The sequence below is a fragment of the Ictidomys tridecemlineatus genome, chromosome 10, assembly GCF_052094955.1.
Source record: "Ictidomys tridecemlineatus isolate mIctTri1 chromosome 10, mIctTri1.hap1, whole genome shotgun sequence".
NCBI classification, from domain to species: domain Eukaryota; kingdom Metazoa; phylum Chordata; class Mammalia; order Rodentia; family Sciuridae; genus Ictidomys; species Ictidomys tridecemlineatus.
The window spans coordinates 8,504,018-8,525,726 of record NC_135486.1 but is presented as its reverse complement, the minus strand read 5'-3'; the positions used below and the strand labels follow the sequence as shown (position 1 = coordinate 8,525,726).

Below are 21,709 nucleotides of genomic sequence, written 5' to 3'. Positions count from 1 at the left end.
GAGGAGGTATCTAAAAGGAAGTGAAACTGGCCATTGTACCTGTGGACACAGAAGTAGCTGGTATTTCCCATCTTATTCCCTCTATAAGCACAGGGCTACCTCTCCTAGCAGGACTGTCAGAAGCATTCATTGTAATAACGAATAAGTCAAAACGCCTTCCTTTTTTTCTGCCTTCTTTCTTTCTACCTTACCAAGGAGAGAGAAGGACAAGTTTTGAAAATTTGTTGGCCTTCAGATTCAAGGGCAGATACAACCCTTAAATAAGGATTAATCAATGCATTCAATATATTTTTATTGAGCACCTACCATGTGCTAAGCATTATCCTAAGCACTTTAGATATAGCTATAAAGAAAATGGACAATGATTCCCTGCCCTCGCAGACCTCACATTTTATAACCTCACTGGTTATAAAAATAAATAACACAGGGTAGATGTGCCACCAGCAAATGCACAGTGGTCAGCTAGGAGCAGGCACAAAGCTTAGACCTAACACTGAGACCAGTGTTCACAAATGATGGTGCTTAGCTGCTTGGTATACACAGCCTGTGATGGATGAGGACCCGCGGCATGATTAGCATGTTGCCAGCCAGCCATCAATCGAGGTGATCTGCCCAGTCAGTACCTCCACCCAGAGGCTGTGGAGACAGGACACTAAGGGAAAAGACAGGGACTATCCAGTACCTTCACTGAGCCATTTGGGAACTGGTAGGTCAGGATGTAGCCATCGATCTGAGCAGAGGGAGGCATCCAGGTCAACACCCCACCAGAATGTGTTACCCCAAATGGACGGAGGTTTTTGGGAGGGTCAATTTCTGTAAATAAAAAGTCAGGTAATTATCGTTACTAAGGTACAGCTGAGGCAAGGCCATTTCTGAACTATTGGTTTACATTTTCTCCCTACATATCCTCCCATTTCTCTTCCTTCCAGGGTAAGTTTTTCCTTACCAAAAGGCCTTCCTGTCCTCTGTTTCCAAAAGCACAGACCCACCGAGGACAAGAAGATTAAGAAATAGGGTGCTGGATGGGTCCCAAAGGGAGGGAATCTGGGCCCCCGCCTCCCCAGCACATTCCCATAAAGCAGTGGAGATGAGCAGCGCAGGGGAGAATGAGTTCTTGGAGACAGCAGTGCTCTCAGGGTGATGTGGAGCCAGGAGACAGCCACAGACCTGGAAGGGCCCCCACGCAGGAACCAGGACTGCCTCAGAAGCACAACTCTGGTGTGCTCACCATGAAGCATAACCGGGATTATGATAAAAATTAAGTTCCATGGAGAGATAATTTCCACGATGGAAATACAAAGGTACATTTCTTAAATACCCACGGGTGTGGCATACATTGGTGTCTGCTGGTAATGCATACCCAGCACAGAAAGAAGTGGGACAAGACCGTACTTACATAGGGAAAAATGAAGGGAGCGATGGAGGCATGGGGAGGGGGTAGAATAAGCAGTTTTTCTCACGTGTACTTCCCTACCAAACACCAGGGGGAGTGCTCGGGCATGGGCATGTGCATGAAGCTCAGCAAAAGTACTAGTCACCACCGTAATAACTGGTCAGACAGTTCTTCAAAAAAATTTTTTTAAAACTAAATAAGACATGAATGGAAATTTCCATTTTGAAGAAACTTCATCATTGAAGGCAATTTTAATTTAGAAGTTCCCAAAAAGATGTCTCTGGGCTATTTTCTACCCAGTAGCATTTCAGCAGAGAACAGAACTGCAGTATTTTAATAGAAATCAGACAAACAGCTGTTGTTTTGAATTAGGTTGTTTTGACAAATTTCGAGTTTCTGTAATATCAGCTTTGTTTGATTTTCTAAAACATAACATCTGGCATGGATCTTATTCTATCCATCACACGGAAAAATTTAATTTGCTTACAAAATTGTAACTATTTAAACATTTTAACCTTGTTCCTGCCACCTCTTCGACAGCCACTAGTCCCCTGGTCAGGGACTTGAGATGTCTGTCTTGGTTACTTTCACATTTCTATGAAATAGAAAGATGAAAATTTCATTCTTGTCTTTACAAATGGGAAAAGTGAGGTAAAGAGAAGATGAAGAAGGAAGAGACCATGAAAGGAATGGGGGAGACAAGAGAGAAATGGAGGGAAAGAAGGAGAAGGCAGGGACAGAGACCCTGTTTACTGCTCACTCTGGAGAGCACACAGGTGTGGGGAGTCTGGGGTGGAAAGAAGAGGTGGTTTGGTTTTGTTTTTACATAGATTTCTTTAGTTTGAAAACTTTTGCTAAAAGCACATATTCATTCGAAGGTTAAAAATACTGGCTAATTTTTAATAAAATTAAAATCATGAAGAAACTTAGGGCACTTCTAACTCCAGAGGCCCCAGTTGGTGCACTTGACCATAAAGGGTATAAACAGACCTTGCCCAAACTGCCTGAATGACCACAGACCTCCAGCTCCTACTGTGGCCTGATTCCATGATGCTCAGCCAAGCCTAGAGACCCTCACCCACACAAACACACACAGCCCAGCACCCTGGGTGAGCAACTGGATATGGCATGCAGGAAGACGCCTCACCATGGCCCCCACCCTGGAAGAGACAGACTGAGGTCCCTGTCTCTCCTCCTCTACCTGGAGTTGAGGCCCATCCAGTTCTGATACCAAGGGCCAGAGAGTCCAACAGCTGGGCTGAGAGTATGTGGCTAGGGGCAGCCATGTTTTTGACAACTATCCCACCACGGGCTCTACATGAAATCTTCTCTGGATGGTCATGTCAGAATATCATTTCAAAAATGTAAATAGGAAACAGCCTTGAAGAATGTCCTCAAGTAAATCAATCTCACTTCCTGAACCCCTCCCCACCCAGTCTTGATAAGTGTGAAGGGTTCCCTGGGCTGGTCCCTTGAATACCTGTCAGGGCCTTGGTGTTGGCCTTCTTGCTCTCCCGGGCCCCCTTCTGGGCCCACACCTGGATGGTGTACTCCACACCTGGCTTCAGGCCCGTCAGGACGGTGCTGCTCCTCTCCTTCCCCACTGGAACCTCCCTGGTCTCTCCATCAGCCGAGGTGTAGCGCACCATGTACCTGTCAATGGTGGCTCGCACGGGGTCCCAGGAGATGGTAATGGTGTTCTCTGTCACTCGATTGGTCACCAGGTTTTTGGGGCTGTCGATTTCTTTTTTGAAAGATTTAGAAAAGATTTAGAACCAAAAAAGGACATCCCACCACTCTCCCCATTCCAGCCACTGAATATTAAAACTGGAAGGAATCAGATATTCTCTACATTTATAAATACAGAAATTTTCTGACCTTGTAGTTCTTACCAAAATTGTCAGTAAAAATCTGAGCATCAAGATGAGTCACCATAGCTGAAACACTCTTATGATCACATGGTTTCTATTTACTGTGTTTCATCAAATTTGAGAGCTGAGAAATCAACCCTCCCAAATTCTCGACTTATAAAAAGGGAAAGAGAATGGAAGACTAGAGAAATGAAGACTTTTATCCAAGTTCCTGTTATTTTCTTGTGCTCAAACCAAGACTGGACCCTCTTTGCTCTGAGTTTTGAAGCCCCTCTCCTGCCCACATATTCGTCCTTCTCTCCTGCACCACCAGCCTCCCCTTCTCTGCCATCAGTCCAGACACACCAGCCTTAGGGTTCCCATCTCTCCCAGCATCCCTTATCCCCTGCACCTCTGACTGACAGACTCAAGGGAGGCACCTGCATGCTCAACCCCACCCGTCTCCAGCTCACTCCTCAACTTCATGTTTGGCACCTGCCTACAACACACCATTAATCTGCTAGTCAAGGTCACGAGGACAACTTTCTAGTGGACACTTGAAATCCTCACTTTACTGGACATTGGAGAGCATTTGGCAGAGCTGATCCCTGCCCTCCTTCTTGGAACTCTCAGCTCTGCCAAGAGCTACCCACTCCCCAGATTTTCCTCCTAACTGACTGGCTCCTCCACGTCATCCTCAGTCCTCTGTTAGAAACCTTCAAGAACCAGCCAAAGCTCCCTCTTTTCCTCTCTCTCTGCGTTTCTCCCTGGGAGATTCACACATGTCCGTGGCTTAAAGTGTCAACTGGATGCTCATGGCTTCACAAAATTCTGAGCCCCTGGCTTGAGTCAACTGCTGCTCATCCACCACAGTGCCCCGCCTGTATTAGACACCCCCTAAACATGTGTTGGAATTAATGAATAAATCACTCAATTTACCAAAAAACCTCACAGATATTTCAAGCTTAAATATTTAAAAGTCTCACGTTCCTTCCCAAACATTTATCTCTCAACCTTGCTTGTCAAAACAATGGTACCACAATCTTCTGTGTTGCTCAAATCAGAAACAAAGGTCATATTTGATTCCTTATTTTCTTCTTACCCCACATCTCATTGATCAACCAGCACTGTCACTTATACAATATACTCCCAGCAACCCCTTTTCTCTCTTCCCTCTGCCACCACACTTATCCAAATCATCACCATCTCTCACCCAGATTTTTATAATAATTTCTTTACTAATCTTCCTGCTTCTACCCTTGCCTTCTCTCTGCCATTTATTCTCCTCACTATGGTGTGCAAAATGTTTTTGAATACTGCATTATGTCACTCTTGTCTAGTAAATATAACATACTTCCTCTTTCAGGTGCCATGTGGTCCTGGATGACCTAACCCTGCTCCTTCCCACCTCATCTCAAGACACTTGCCAGCTCACCTTCTGTGTTCCAAAGATATCATCCTCTTTCAGCTCCACAACCATCTCCTGGGCTGTTCCTGCTCAGGGCCATCACACATGCTCTTGCCTATGCCAGAAATAGCTTTTTCCCCAGTATCTACCCTCTCCTTCTTCTGTAAGTGCACTGTCCAACAGATCTCTGCAATGATGCAACCAATATTTTTGGAATTTGCACTGTCTGATACAGTAGCCTCAGCCACACATGCTATTGACTATCTGAATGTGATTGGTTCAACTGAGGAAATAATTTTTATTTTAGTTATTCTTAATTAATTAAAAACTAAATAGTCACACTAGCTAGATGCAACTTAAATAGTTTACAGGAAAATTTTAAGGAAGTTAAAACTAAGGGCTGGGGATGTAGCTCAGAGCTATAGAGCTACAGTGTTTGCCTAGCATGCATGAGGATTTAATCCCTAACACTGGAAAGAAAGAGAAGTAAAACTGGGCATATGGCCATTCAGATGAAGACCTCATTACCAGCCTCTCTGTAGTGAGGTCTGGCACTGTGTCTTGGATCTGACAGTGAATAGGAAGAATCTATGTGTGCAATATGCCAGTCACGCTAGCCCTTTCCCAGGCCCCTCCCACTGCATGGAATGCAGATGCAGTTGTTGCCAAGTAAATGAGGCCAACTCCCTAGAGTCCACTGAACAACCACAGACAACGAGCCTGGGTGTCCTGCACCAGGGAGCTACCACACAGCCCTGGCCCCCTTACATGCTGCCATTTTAAACACAGGAACAGACTCCCCTCCTGCAACAACTGCTGTTTGGGTGTCTCCATCAAGGTGTCTGCTATCAGTACTCCCTCACCCCCGCTAAGGACCACCCCTCCCTGTTATTCTCTACACCTGCACCATGTTCATCTCCTTCCCAGAACTCATCATAATTCATAATCATAGACTTGATTTTTTGTTTACTGTCCCTCTCCCAGTGGACTTTCAGAGTGCTGCCATATTTATTTTGTTCACGGCTCTATCTCCACAACTGCCAACTGAGAAGATGCTCGTTAAGTTAGCTGCATGTTGGAACAGAGCTCTAGCTGCCCAATTAATACTTATAACTTAACTATAAGGTATGCATTAAGTCAAACCTACATAAAATAGCCTGCCACAAAACAATGCCTAATCCACTGGTTTTAGGAATTTTGAATTGTTTTACATTATTTACATTATTTCTATTGTTTCTTTCTTTCTATGGGGAGTTGAACCCAAGAATGTTCTACCACTGAGCTATTCACCCCCCAACCCCTTTTATTTTTTTACTTTTGAGACAGAGTCTCATTAGGACTGCCCAGGCTGGCCTTGAACTTGCAATCCTCCTGCCTCAGCCTCCCAAATAGTTGGATTACAGGAGTGTACCATACTCAGCTTATTCCTAAAATGTTCTATAGCTGAGAAGCACAATGGTGAGAAACATAGACTTTAGAAAGATTTTTAAGCCATTGGAGGGACTACTCAGTGGAGTCTATTACTATGCTTCCTTCCCTCATTAGGTGAATGGCTATGGTTTGAATGCCTGACTCCTCTAAAGCTCATAATGAAATTGAACCGTTACTGAATCAGCATTAAGCAGTGGAAACCCTGAGAGGTGACTGGGTCACAAGGGTTCTGCCCTCACTCACGGATCAGTGTCATTATCACAGGAGTAGGTGAGAGATCACGAGGTAGGATAAGGTCAGAGCCCTCTTGCTCTCTCTCTCTTGCCCTCTGCCAAGTTATGACACAGCACAAAGGTCATCAGCAGATGACAGCACCAAGCTCTGGGACTTCAGACCCCAGAACCACAAACCAAATAAACTTGTTTTGTTTACAATTCACATGATCTGTGGAATGCTATTATAGCAGCAGAAAATGTACTAAAGCACCCTGCAGAAACAGCCCACAGTCCCTTAAGTGACAGACCCCCAAATCAACTGTGTCATCATGAAGAAACAATAGCTCATTGATGCCATAAGCTGTGTTAATTATCCTATTTGCTCTACTTGCCCCCTACCCCCACCCCGTTTCCTGCCCATAGAAGAAAAGGGAAACAAGGGAAACAAACTTGACTCCATGGATTTAGCACAGCAGCTCTGACATTCCCAAAGAGTGGAGCCTATTACCTGTCGGGGCCTTGGTGTCGGCCTTCTTGCTCTCCCGGGCCCCCCTCTGGGCCCACACGTGGACTGTGTACTCCACACCTGGCCTCAGGCCCGTCAGGACGGTGCTGCTCTTCTCCTTCCTCACCGGGACCTCCCTGGTCTCTCCATCAGCTGAGGTGTAGCGCACCATGTACCTGTCTATGTCAGCCTGCACTGGATCCCAGGAGATAGTGGCGGTATTCTCTGTCACCTGGTTGGTCACCAAGTTTTTGGGGCTGTCAATGTCTAAAAGGAAAAGTGCTGATCAGTAGACGTTATGAACAGGTCCCATGGTGCAGAAACTGGAGGCCATTTTACCTGTGATGAGACTCTTTCAAGTTTTGTGGGTTTTCATCTCATTTGCTTTCTAACTAGTTCATGAACATACATCTCTCTCCCTGGATACACTTGTCTTCTCAACTACAAAGCATTGTCAACAAGAATCTGAAAATCTGGTCTATCACCTCTACCAAAAGCTTAACAAATCTTCTTGTTCATTTAGTAAGGCACAGGGAGCCTTTCCTCATCACAAGGCACGTTGTAGGCAGTGTGCAAGGTTCAGAGTGGAGGAGGATCTGGGAGCTAACACCCTTATGTCTGCCCTCATGTCAGTGAAGACCTCTCTTTTCATAGAAGGAGATTCTAACAGTCACAACCAAATGCTGCAGGAGAAGGCTGCATCTATTCCCCTTCATGTCCCCAGTGCTAGCAGAGGACAGGACACATGGAAAGTGCTTGGCACATGTTGCAAAATAAGTCGGCAAAAATTCAAACCCTATTTTAACATTCTTCTGTATATATGGATCCACTTGTCATATTGATTTGATAGTTAAATCACTGTCCACAATATGGTCACATATCTCTTCTACAATGGTAAGAATATAATGCAAAAATCATGCTTATCCTCAAAACCCTGGCCCACTACACTCTGCTATTCTACACAGGGAAATACACTTTTCTCTTGCTTAAGTCATTGTTATTTGAGTGTTTCAATGTGCTTACTGTTATACCCCAACTCATCCAAGAACACTCTGACCTCATCACTGTCCCTTAGGTCACAGACCCCCAGATCAACTGTGTCATCACGTTCTCTATACCTACACCATATCCATCTCATTCAGAGAAGTAATCATCGTTTATAGTCACAAACTCATGTTAAAGGTATGATTCATTTGTAGTAAAGCAAACCCCATACATCTATCTGCTCTATTAGAAGTCACACTTATAAAGTTGAACTTTACTGCACTCTAAATAGTATTTTATTTTTATTTACTATTCCTATTCAAACTAACTGAGAACATCAATAACATCTCCAGCACACAAAAGAGAATTTGTTAGATACACTATCCAAAAATAGCTTAGAGACTGACATGAGGAACTGACCTCTAAGGAAACCAGTTAAGAAAGTGAGGAATGGCATGGAGTGTGTCCCTTACCCAGGGAGACTGTCCTGCCCATGCATAGATTATCTGACCTCCCATAGGTGCCATATGATAGGTGTCAGCTCCTAAAGAGCGATGCCCCTTACCTGTGGGGGCCTTGGTGGTGGCCTTCCTGCTCTCCCGGGCCCCCTTCTGGGCCCACACATCAACTGTGTACTCCACACCTGGCCTCAGGCCCGTCAGGACAGTGCTGCTCTGATCCTTCCCAACCAGAAATTCCTTGGTCTCTCCATCAGCAGAGGTGTAGCGCACCATGTACCTGTCAATGTCAGCCTCCACAGGGTCCCAGGAGACAGTGGCAGTGTTCTCTGTCACCTGTTTAGTCACCAGGTTTTTGGGGCTGTCAATGTCTAAGAGGAAAAGTGCTGATCAATAAACACTCTAACAGGCACCAGACAGTGTGCCCATTTTGCTGGGCCAGGGCAGTTTCTTGTCCTCATGGTTTTCCCTTCTTCTATGTTCTTCCCTTCTCCTGTGTCGTGGACGCAGACCTTGTCTGCACAGCTGAATTCTTGGGTCCTCAAGGAGACAGCCCAGGACAATGAAATGAGCGGCACCCCAGAGGGAGAGGGGCTGGGTTCTGGACTCAGCCTGAGGCACAGCTGAGGGGCAGCAATCACCCTGGCTGCAGCCCCCAGACCATGGGTCTTCTCCAGCTCTGCCCCCAGCTGCCCATGGCCTTGGACCTCTCACTGCCTCCGACTGTGCCTCACATTCCTCATCTGTAAATGTGGATGTTTGCTATTTGTTTGTTTATTTGGTGTGGTGTGGTGTGGTGTGGTGTGGTGTGGTATTATGGATAGAACCCATGGCCCCACAGATGCTAGGCAAACACTCGACCTTGAGCTACATCCCCAGTTCTTGTTTTTTACTTTGAGATAGAATCTTGAAGTTGCACAGACTGGCCTTAATCTTTTTTTTTTTTTTTTTTTTTTTTTTTAGTTGCAGTTGGACAATACCTTTATTTTATGTGGTGCTGAGGATCAAGCCTAGGGCCCTGCACGTGCTAGGCGAGTGCTCTACCACTGAGCCACAGCCACAGCCCTGGCCTTGATCTTGACACCCTTCTGCCTCACTTTCTGAGGGGCTGGAATTTCAAGCACGCACCACCATGCCCATCTACTCTATACAGATTTTTAAGTTACCATAATATCCCATATTTACTGAATCAAACCTAATAAATGTAACTATGTGACTTGTAGAAATCATGCACTGAATTTGAGCATTCTCAACTGCAAATGTGGATATTGATTTCTGCTCTACAACTCAAAAAAATATACCTTCTTCTGAGGCTAAAGCAAATGAAGGAAATAACCACCATTCATTGCTGCTGGACATACAATGATCTAACCCCTATGGAAACATCCTGGCAGTCCCTCAAAAATTCAAAATAGAACTACAAAGCCAGGCCTGGAGCACGTCCAGTAAACCCAGGTACTTGTGAGGCTGAGGCAGAAAAATCATCAAGTTTGAGGTCAGCCTTGGCAGCTTAGCAAGACCTGTCTCAAAATTTTAAGAAGGGACTGTGGATGTAGTGCACTGGTAGAGTACTTGCCTATCATGTCGGAGACCCTAAGTCAATTCCCAGTACAGCTAGGAAAAAAAAATGAAATACCAAATGATATAGTAATCACACTTCTGGGCAGATGCCTAAAAGAAATATATATATATGTTTTGTATGAAGATATGTGTATGTGTGTGTATATATATAAAATCTTTTTTTAATGAAGATATATGCAGATATTTATATATAAAATGATGCTATGAGGATTTATGTATAAATTTTGTATAAAGCTATATGTATATATATATATATACACATATATATACAGAAGCTATATACATATAGCTTCATACAAAACTTATACATAAATCCTCATAGCATCATTATGCACAATTGTAAAACAAAAAAAAATACAAAAGTCCAAAAACTGATGAACAAAATATGATGTATCCATACAATGAAATATTAATTCAAACAAAATTAAGTACCTATGCAGGCTACAATACGGATGAACCTGGAAAATACCATGCTTCATGAAGGAAGCTGGGCACAAAAAGCCATGTATCATGTTAACCCTGGATGTAAAATGCTCAGGACAGGGAGGAGTGAGGTAACAGTAGCTGTTACCTACGGCTGCAAGGATTGGGAATGGAGCAATCAGTAATGGATGCGAGGTTTCTCATTGGTGTTGAAAATGTACTGAAGCAGACTGTGGTGGTGTCTGCACCCCTCTGAATGCTCTAAAACTGTCAAATTATGTATTTTAAAGGAGCAAATTTTATAATATTCAAATGCATCTTAATAAGACTTCTTAAAACATGAGAAATAGAGATGGAAAAGCACTAAAATTGTGAACTGTTATTCCATGTAACTACAACGAGGAACCCAAATTAGTAAAGACTATTCAAAACAGGAGCTGGGACTGTGGCTCAGCGGTAGTGCACTTGCCTGGCATGTGTGAGGCACTGGGTTCGATTCTCAGCACCACATATAAATAAATAAAATAAAGATCCATCAACAACTAAAAAAAAAATTTAAAAAGACCATTCAAAACAGGATTTATCCACTAAGAAAGTAATAACCTCCCCTTGTTCCCTTGTGAGCACAGCAAAAGCCATCTCCAACGGTACCCAGCATGCAGATCCTAGAGTATGTGTCTTCTTTATATCTCTACCCTTTCTGAAAGTGTTTTGATGACTAACCACAAAGAAAACACACAATTGGAGGTACAGTGTGTGGACATGACCAATTACCACTAATCTTTATGAAACCCAAATATGAGGCTGAATCCAAGGACCTATTATAAGATAATGTGTTCAAAGTTACTGAAGGATGGTGGGAACAGTATGACAAAGGTCTGCCATCCAGGTCTTCTCCGGGTCACTGATTTCTGCCAATATCAGACAAGGAAAACTAAATATCCTCCCACAGGCCTAGCATAGTGTTAGATTGCCAAAGAACCATGCCCTTACCTGTGGGAGCCTTGGTGTTGATTTTTCTGCTCTCCTGTTTCCCCTTCTGAGCCCACACGTAGACTCTGTACTCCACACCTGGCCTCAGGCCCGTCAGGACGGTGCTGCTCTGATCCTTCCCCACTGGAACATCCTTGGTCTCTCCGTCAGCAGAGGTGTAGCGCACCACATACCTGTCAATGTCAGCCTCCACAGGGTCCCAGGAGACAGTGGCAGTGTTCTCTGTCACCTGTTTAGTCACCAGGTTTTTGGGGCTGTCAATGTCTAAAAGGAAAAGTGCTGATCAATAAACACTCTAACAGGCACCAGAGAGCAAGAATGTTGCTGGGAGAAAACAGTTTCCTGTTCTCATGGTTTTCCCTTATCCTGTGTTGTTTTTCAGGGGTGTCACAGACACAGACCTTGTCTGCACAGCTGGATTCTTGAGTCCTCAAGGAAGCAGAATGGACAGTGAAATGAGCAGCACCCCAGAGTGAGAGGGGCCGGGTTCTGGTCTCAGCCTATGGCTTAGCTGAGGGGCAGGAAGCTCCCTGGCTGCAGCCCCCGGAACATGGGTCTTCTCCAGCTCTGGCCTTGGACCCCTCACTGCCTCTGTACCTCACAGTCCTCATCCTAAATGTGGGCCTTTTGCTAGACATATTTTTAAGGTACCTTGATAATTTGATAATTCATGAATATTTTATGAACCACACCATGAATTATCAGCTATGTGATTTGTAGAAATCCTGACTTTCACTTATTTGAACATTCTCAATTGCAAAATGGGCATATTGGTTCCTATTATAGTATTTTAACAAATTCCTCTGAGGACAAAAGAAATTTTAAAACTAACCCTCATTTATTGGTATTGGGCAAGCAAAACAACACAACCACTACAGAAATATCTGGGAGTTCCTTCAAAATTGAAGATAGAATTACCAAATGATTAGATTAATTCTACACTTAAGCATATATCTAAGATAAATGAAGACATACATGCACACAAAACTTGTATACAGGGTTGTGGGGTCAAGCTCAGTGGTAGAGCACTTGCCTACCATGGGTTTGATCCCCAGAAGCAGAAAAATAAACTTAATTGCAAATAACCAACCATCATTATTCACAACAGCTAAAAAGAGGGAATAACCCACAAGCCCAACAGCTGGTGAAAAAGACAATGTGGTATATTTATACAGTGAAATATTAATTCACAATGAAATTAAGTAATGATCCATGGATGAACCTGGAGAATAACATGTTTCAGGAAGGAAGCCAGGTATTATGTTTATCCTGCATGTGAAATGCTCAGGACAGGGAGATGTGTGGATAGACAGCAGCTGTTACCAAGGCTGCAGAGACTGGTGACAGGGAGCAATCAGTTATGGATATGAGGTTTCTCATTGGTGATGTGTGCTGAAACAGACTGTGGTGGTGTCTGCATAGCTCTGAATGCACAAAAACTGTCAAATTGTACATTTTAAAGGAGTGAACTTTATAATATATAAATGCATATTAATAAGACTTCTTAAAAAATGAGGAACAGAGACAGAAAAGCACTAAAATTGTGAACTGTTATTGTATATAACTACAATCATGGGATCCTCAAATGTAGTAAAAACTATTCAAGACAGAATTTATGGCAATTCAAGCTAGGGCATATCAGAGGAAAGCTGCAGTTCCAGTAGCCTTGTGGCCCCAGATTCAAGCAGCAGAAATACTGCTTCTCAGCAAAGTGGGTGAAAGAGGAAATTCACTGAGATTCGTTATCAGAGAGCCAGCATCTATTCAGGTGCATTGAACAAAGAACAGCAAAGAGTACACTGGAACCAAGCCAGCAGCTGCAGCAGCTCACTGCAGAGGCAGAGATGATACCAACAGAAATAAACACAGTGAACAGATGTGAGGAGGGAAAACCGACAGATGAGACAAGTGGCCTGAAATTGCCTGATTTGGAGGCTGCAGAGGAGCTGGGGTTTGAAAAGTGCTCTGTTTCTCAACTGGCTGCAGAGGGCTGAGGTGGGGGCCACCTTGAGGCAACCATGCTGCAGCTTGCTGCTGCAGGAACCAGGAGATCACAGCAAACTCTGCCATGCTGCCCTGGAGAGCCCCTGTCCTGTGGCCTAGAGTGGACCTGGCAGAACGTACGTGAAACAGGCACAGAGAAGATGGTGCGCAGGGGGATCCAAATCAGAAATCCCACAGGGAGGGAAACTCACTTTCCCTTTGAGTCGGGCAGCTCACATGACCAGCTGAACAGGGTTGGGAAGCTGAACTGGTGGGCATGATTACTCTCACAGCCTTCACCTTGGAAGACCATATCTGTGGCCAGCGAAGTGTGTGAGAGCTTTGGAGGGTTGGCTCCCCTGCTCCATGAGGTGATCCAGACTCCCAGCAGAGATCTGAATCTGGCCCTAGAAGTGGATGATCTAACCTCTCCAGAGAAGACAACACCCAACAAAGTCCCTAAGGACCATTTAGATGTAAGCCCCAGCCGCCAGAACTCCCCTCTTAGAACTCTGTAGCAGCCTCACCCTGAGAGTGCATCCATCTGGTCTGGGCAGACAACACTCAACTGACGTATTTCCCATGCCATCCTACCTTATACTGGTGAGAAGGGAAACTGAGAGCTATCTCAACCAGCTTCAGTTTAGAGTCACTCTAGCTGGAACATTTGGTGAACATTTCTAAAAAGGAAGTGGTTAGCAACTGCCAGCCCTTGCTCTTTCTTTGTATTTTTTTTCTTTTTTTCTTTTTGTGGTGCTGGGGATTGAACCCAGGGCCTTGTGCATGAGAGGCAAGCTTTCTACCAACTGAACTGTTTCCCCAGCCCTCTCTCTGTGTCTCTGTCTCTCATGTGTCTCTTGCTGTCTGTACATCACCCAAGAAGAAACAGAAAGAAGGACTGACCCTCAGGGATGAGCAGTGACCATCCATCCTCATCAACAGTTATGACCACTTCAGTGGAGACAATTCTTTCATTTTTTTCTAAGAATCTTTATCCCTTTTCCTTATTTATTGTGTGTGTTTGTGTGTGTGTGTGTGTGTGTGTGTGTGTGTTCTTGCTATGCTGATTGGTCATGGATATATATTGGTAATGGTTATATTTCTTTTTTTCTCATTCTTGGCAATTTTTTAATGATAGTTGTTTTTCCTTGTCTTATGAGGGGTTAGGGATTCTTGTTTGTTTATTTTTTTTACTTGTTTCTCTTGTTCCTTTTTGTCTCAATCTTTGTTTTCTGTTGTTGTTGTTGTTTTCCTTCTTCTTTATAGTCATTACTTGCTACAGATCTTCTGCATTCTCTCTGTTCACATCTTGAACATTTTAAAATTTCTTTTATCTTTCTATCATAATTTCTTTCTCTTAATAGAACTATATTTTTATAATCTCTCAGAACTAATTGTTGTATATAGCTCCGCCCTCCCTGTTCATGGTATTGTGGACCTGTCCTGTGGACAGCGTAGTAGACACCTGCTGTTTAATGCCAGATCTAGTTCAGGGCTATTTACTGTTTTTGCTCTTGTCAGCTGCTAACCCAGCCATTCCTGTTTTTGTGATAATTAGTGCTGTAGATGTCATAGTAGGCACAGAGTATGTGATGTTTTTTAATGCTATATATATTTTCCCCTTTTATATGAAGTGCTAGGAAACTAGAGGGCACTACAAGTTTACAGGGTAGAAACTCTGCTTCTGAACTATACCCAGCCAAGAGACAGTACAATTTGCTCCACACATAAACCACACCCAAACTTCAGTAATACTTTAATACAAAGAATAGAAGAGACAAAACGCCCAAACTAACAACCAGACCCCAAATAGGAATACTATGGGTATCCTCAGCCCACATAAGGACATGCATTCCTATAACAAAAACAGAGAGAATTAACACAAAGCCTGTGGATATCACACCTGTGAATCAAATAAGAAGTAAAAACCTTTAGATATAAGAAGAAACTAAAATAATTTATGACTACTAAGCCAGCACTACAGAAAATACTTAAATAAATACCTCACACAGAGAAATTTTTTAAATAAAATTAAAAACAGAATGCACACACAAATGAACAAATCTTATTTATGGAGTAGCTAAGAAAATAGAACCAAATTAAACATTATCAATAAATCAAAATGGCAGGAATTAATAAATATATCTATAATAACATTGGTTAAAATACATAGGCTGGAAGAATAGATTTTTTAAAACCAGACTGAACTATTTGCCAGAGACTCACCCTACAAGCAAAAACAGCCCCTGGCTGAAATTTAAAGGATAGAAATTGACATCCCATGCAAATGGAGCCCCAAACAAGCAAGTAGCTAATCTCATGCCTGACAAATCAAATTTTTAAGCCAAAATTAATCACTTCATACAGGTAAAGGGAATAATCAAATAAGAAGATATAAAATAGTAAATATTTATACACAAAACCTTGGTGCACCTAATTACATAAGGCGAATACTATTCAAAGACTCAAGTAGACCCCAATACAATAATACTGGGTGATATCAACATGCCTCTCTCACCAATAGATAGGTTATCCAGACATAAACTTAGTAAAGACTCTTTGGATCTGACCAATAATATAAAGCAAATGGACTTAACATACATCTGTAGAATATTTCGTCCAAAACAGCTGAATAAGCTCTATCAATGAGCTACACCCCTAGCTGTGAACAATATACTTTTTTATCTTTTAGTTTTATTTTAACAATACATCATTTTGAATAATGAGTAAATGACATAAGAAATCAGGGGAGAAATTTTAAAATAGGAATATTTTAAATAGGAAAATAGCGATACAACATGCCAGAATGTCTGGAACATTATGAAGGTGAGAGAAAGATTTATAACTATGAGTGCCTATATATGAAAATAAGAACAATCCCAAATAAACTACCTAATGCTGCATTTCAAGCTCCTTGAAACATAGGAACAAACCACTTCCAAAAACTGTAGAAGGAAGGAAATCGATGAACTAACATTTAAAAAAAAAAATTTTGAGAAAAAAAAATACAAAGGATCAATGGAATAAACATTGGTTCTTCAAAAAAGTAAATATGATTGATAAGCCCTTTGCCAAACTAACCAAAGGAAAAGTGAGAAGACCCAAATTAATAAAATTAGAGATGTAAAAGGAGGCTATTTTGAAAATATGGGACTATTCTGAAAATTTATACTCCAAATAAATTGGAAAACCTGGAAGAAATGGACACCTTTCTATACACATATGAACTGCCAAAAATGAATCAAGAAGATACAGCAAACCTAAAAGGATCAATTGAAGTGGCACCCCCTTTCTCCACTGAAAACTCTTTAACTGGGCTTCTCCAGAAATCTTCACCATGGCTGATATTAGGACTGTCAGCAAAAGAGTCTCTGCAAAAGAGTTCAATGTAGATAAACTTCCTATTTTCGTGTCACCCTGTTTTACTTGGCCCCTGGCAGAGAAGATACCAGCACCCAACCTCTTACTAGTTTTTCATGAACATATCTAGTATAGTACTTTGTAGAAATGTGCAAACAAGGCCTCTGGCCTTGAGCTGGGATTCACAGAGATGTGTACATTTTTAAGATAAGTTACCAACTAGACTCCACGGTAGGGGAGGAAAGAAGGGAAGAAGAAGCTCTCCTCTTCTCAGGTGTTGTCCATGAAGAGTTAACTTTCCCAAAACAGTGAAAGAAAAAGCTGCTTTTATGTGAACTTTTACAGACTGTGAACTTCTGAGCCCCTCCCTTTACATGCTGGGTATAAAACTCCCCTGAACTCGGGGTTCAGGGGATTAATTGATTACAGCAAAAGCTGTGCCCTCTGAACCTGGCTGCAGCCAAATAAAACTGTTTCCTACTATCTTCGGTGCCTTGCCTCATCTGTCCCTACAACACAATAACTAGCAATGAGATAGAAGCAGTAATAAAAAGTCTTCCAAAAAAGAAAAGCTCAGAACCAGATGAATTTTCAGCTGAAGTCTACCAGACATTTAAAGAGGAACTAAGACTGGGGTTGGGTTGTGGCTCAGTGGTAGAGCACTTGCTTAGCACATGGGAGGCACTGGGTTCAATTCTCAGTACCACATATAAATAAATGAATAAAATAAAGGTCCATCAACAAATTTAAAAGAAAATTTTTAAAAAAGAAGGACTTATACCAATTTTTCTCAAATTATTCCATGAAATAGAGTTTGGAACACATCCAAATTCATTCTATGAAGCCAATATCACTCTATTAAAACCAGATAAGTCGGGCTGGGATTATGGCTCAGTGGTAGAGTGCTTGCCTAGCATGCATGAGGCACAGGGTTCGTCTCTGGCACCACATTAAAAAATAAATAAATAAATAAAATGAAAGTATTGTGTCCATCTACAACTAAAACAAATATTTAAAAAAAACAAACAAGTACACGTCAAGGAAAGAAAACTACAGACCAATACCCCTGATAAAATCCTTAATTAAATATTAGCAAATATTTAATGATATGTTAAGATCATATATCATGACTATGTTGGTTTTATCCCAGGGATGCAAGGATGGTTTAATATATGCAAATCAATAAATGTAATTTACCACATAAATATAATTAAGGACAAAAATCACATAGTCTTCTCAATAGTTACAGAGAATGCCTTTGACAAAACTCAGCACCCATAAATGCTGAAAACACTGAAGAAACTAGGGATAGAAGAAACCTATCTCAACATTATAAAGGCTATATATGACACACACAAAAGCCATCTCCCTAATGTAACTAGCTCACAGATCCTAACATATATGGCTTCTTTGTATCTCTTCTCTTCCTAGAAGTATTTTGAGGTTAACCACAAAAGAAATACATAATTGGAGGTACAGTAGGTGAATATGAATAATCATCTTTAATCTTTCTGAAGCCAAACTATGAGACTGAATATAGATAAGCTCCTCATAATGAGATAACACATGATAAACAGCATTAAAGCATGAGGTGAGTAGTATGACAAAGGTCTATCATTCAGGTCTTCTACAAATCATGGACTTTTGCCAATTTCAGAGGAGGAAAAATCAATTTCCCAAAGGCTTAGCATAACAAGTGTTACGTTCCCAAAGAATGGCATTCATTACCTGTGGGGTATTTGGTGTAGGCCTTCTTGCTCTCCTGGGTCCCCTTCTGGGCCCACACATGGACAGCATACTCCATCCCTGGTCTCAGGCCCGTCAGGACAGTGCTGCTCTGATCCTTCCCAACCAGAAATTCCTTGGTCTCTCCGTCAGCAGAGGTGTAGCGCACCACGTACCTGTCAATGTCAGCCTCCACGGGGTCCCAGGAGACAGTGGCAGTGTTCTCTGTCACCTGGTCAGTCACCAGATTTTGAGGGCTGTCAATGTCTAAGAGGAAAAGTCCTGATCAATAAACACTCTAACAGGCACCAGAGAGTGAGACCATTTTGCTGGGCTGAGGAATTTCCTGTTCTCATGGTTTTCCCTTCTCCTATGTTTGTTTTTAGGGGTGTCACAGACACAGACCTTGTCTGCACAGCTGAATTCTTGAATCCTCAAGGAGGCAGCACAGGACAGTAGAATGAGCAGCACCCCAGAGTGAGAGAGGCTGGTTTCTGGTCCCAGCCTGAGGCTGAGCTGAGGGGAAGGAAGCTCCCTGGCTGCAGGCAGAAGACTATGGCTCTTCTCCAGCTCTGTCCTCAGCCAGCCATGGCCTAGGACCCTCACTGCCTCTGTCTGTGCTTCACATTCCTCATCTGTAAATGCAGGCCTTTCACTCAACAGATTTTAAGATACCTTGATAATCCATGAATGTTTTATGAATCAAACCATGAATCATCACATAAGCTGAGTGACCTGTAGATATCCTGCACTGAACTACATTTGAGCATTCTCAAATGCAAAATGGGCAAGTCTGATCCCTGTTCTACTATCTCAACAAATTTCTGTTCTACTATTTCAACAAATAATGCTCAGGTGGGCACAGTGGCACACCTGGTATGACTGGCTACTCAGGAAACTGAGGCAGGAGGAACACAAGTTCAGGCCAGCCTTGACCCTGTGTCAAAATATTTTTTAAAAGGACTGAGGATATAACTCAGTGGTAGAGTACTTTTTAACATGCACAAGGCCCTGGGTTCAATCCTAGTGTGTGTATCTCTCTCTCTCTCTCTCTCTCTCTCTCTCTCTCTCTCTCTCTCTCTCTCTCTCTCTCTCTCTCTCTCTCACACACACACACACACACACACACACACACACACACACACACACACACAACCATAAATCATTGCTGGTGGGAATGTAAAATGACACAAACACTTCAGAAATAGTTTGGTAGTACCTCAAAGATTAAAGATAGGATTAGCAAATTGTCTAGAAAGTTCCCACCTGAAAGAAATGAAGACATATGTGCACATAAAACCTTGTACACAAATGTTCATAGTATCATTATTCAAAATAGCTAAAGGTATTATCCAATATCCAATAATTGGTGGATGGATAAAATGTATGTATCCATACAATTAAATATTAATTCACAACAAAATTAAGTACCTATGCAGGCTACAACATGGATGAACCTGGAAAATACCATGCTTCAGGAAGGAAGCTGGGCACAAGCCAGGTGTTATGTTTACCCTGGATATGAAATGCTCAGGGCAGGGAGATGTGTGAACAGTTAGCAGCTGTATCTAGGGCTGCAAAGACTGGGGACAGGGAGTAATTGGCAATGGATATGAAGTTTCTCTTTGGTGATGTGTGCTGAAACAGACTGTGGTGGTGTCTGCACAGCTCTGAATGCACTAACATTGTTGAATTGTACTATATATATTAGTTGTAGATGGACACAATACCTTCATTTTGTTTATTTATTTTTATGTGGTGCTAAGAATCGAACCCAGTGCCTCCATGCAAAGGCAATCGCTCTACCGCTAAGCCATAGCCCCAGCCCCTGAAATTGTATATTTTAAGGAGCAAATTTTATAATATGTAAATTCATCTTAATAAGATTGTTCTTAAAAATTAGAAACAGAGTTGGAAAAGCACTAAAATTGTGGACTGTTATCCCATATAATTACAACTGTGGGATCCCCAAATTAGTAAAAACTATTCAAAAACAGGATTTATCCACTAAGAAAGCAATAACCTTCCCTTGTTCCCTAGTGAGCACAACAAAAGCCATCTCCCACGGTACCCAGCATGCAGATCCTAAAGTATGTGTCTTCTTTAAATCTCTAATCTTTCTGAAAGTGTTTTGATGACTCACCAGAAAGGAAATATACAATTGGAGGTATAGTGGGTGGACATGACCAATCACTACTAATCTTTATGAAACCCAAATATGAGGCTGAATCCACAGTCTTTGTTATAAGATAATGTGTTCAAAGTTACTGAAAGATGGTGGGAAGAATATGACAAAGGTCTGCCATCCAGGTCTTCTACATGTTACTGATTTCTGCCAATATCAGACAAGGAAAACCAAACATCCTCCCACAGGAAAAAGGTTCACTCAAACTTTGTTGGTGGAACTGCAAATTGGTCGACCACTCTGAAAAGCAGTATAGAGGTTCCTCAGAAAACCTGGAATGGAACCACCATTTGATTCAGTTTTCCACTCCTCTGTCTATACTCAAAGGATTTAAAATTAGCATACTGAAGTGATGCAGCCACATCAATGTTTATAGCAGCTCAACTCACAATAGCTAAGGTGGAACCAAACTTGGTGTCCTTCAACAGATGAATGGATAAAGAAAATGTGGTACATATACACAATGAATTATTACTCAGCTATAAATAAAATGAAATTATGGTACTTGCCAGTATATAGATGGAACTGGAGACTATCATGCTCAGTGAAATAAGCCAATCCCAAAAACCCAAAGGCTGAATGTTCTCTCTGATATGTGGATGCTAACACACAATGGAGGGGATGGAACAGAGTTCATTGGATTAGACAAAGGGGAATGAAGGGAAGTAAGCATGAGAATAGGAAAGACAGTAGAGTGAGTCAGACATAACTTTCATATGTTCACATATGAATATGACCAGTGAAACTCATGTACATCATGTACCAACACAAGAATGGGAAGTTATACTCCCTGTGGGTATAACATGACAAAATACATTCTACTGTCATGTAAATCTAAAAAGAATAAATAAAAATAAATAAATAAAAACATCCTCCCACAACAGCCTGAAAGGTGTTAGATTGCCAAAGAACGATGCCCCTTACCTGTGGGAGCCTTGGTGTTGGCCTTCCTGCTCTCCCGGGCCCCCTTCTGGGCCCACACATCGATCATGTACTCCACACCTGGCTTCAGGCCCTTCAGGACGGTGCTGCTCTTCTCCTTCCGCACTGGAACCTCCTTGGTCTCTCCGTCAGCAGAGGTGTAGCGCACCACATACCTTTCAATGTCAGCCTCCACGGGGTCCCAGGAGACAGTGGCAGTGTACTCCGTCACCTGGTCAGTCACCAAGTTTTTGGGGCTGTCAATGTCTAAGAGGAAAAGGGCTAATCAATAAA

The 21,709-nt window shown here is 42.2% G+C and overlaps 1 protein-coding gene across 2 annotated transcripts in view; it reads right to left on the bottom strand.

Moving 5' to 3' along the window:
- The window catches only part of Tnn (tenascin N), a 73,270-nt gene that overhangs the window by 18,014 nt on the left and 33,547 nt on the right, over positions 1 to 21,709 (bottom strand). For both annotated transcript variants that reach the window (XM_021722537.3, XM_078022360.1), the window contains exons 10-16: positions 21,419 to 21,682; positions 18,313 to 18,576; positions 11,242 to 11,505; positions 8,352 to 8,615; positions 6,806 to 7,069; positions 2,874 to 3,137; positions 683 to 813 (exon numbers count right to left, since the gene is read on the bottom strand). In XM_021722537.3, the coding sequence (XP_021578212.2) occupies positions 683 to 813; positions 2,874 to 3,137; positions 6,806 to 7,069; positions 8,352 to 8,615; positions 11,242 to 11,505; positions 18,313 to 18,576; positions 21,419 to 21,682 (1,715 nt within the window). The remainder of the gene's footprint in view (positions 1 to 682; positions 814 to 2,873; positions 3,138 to 6,805; positions 7,070 to 8,351; positions 8,616 to 11,241; positions 11,506 to 18,312; positions 18,577 to 21,418; positions 21,683 to 21,709) is intronic.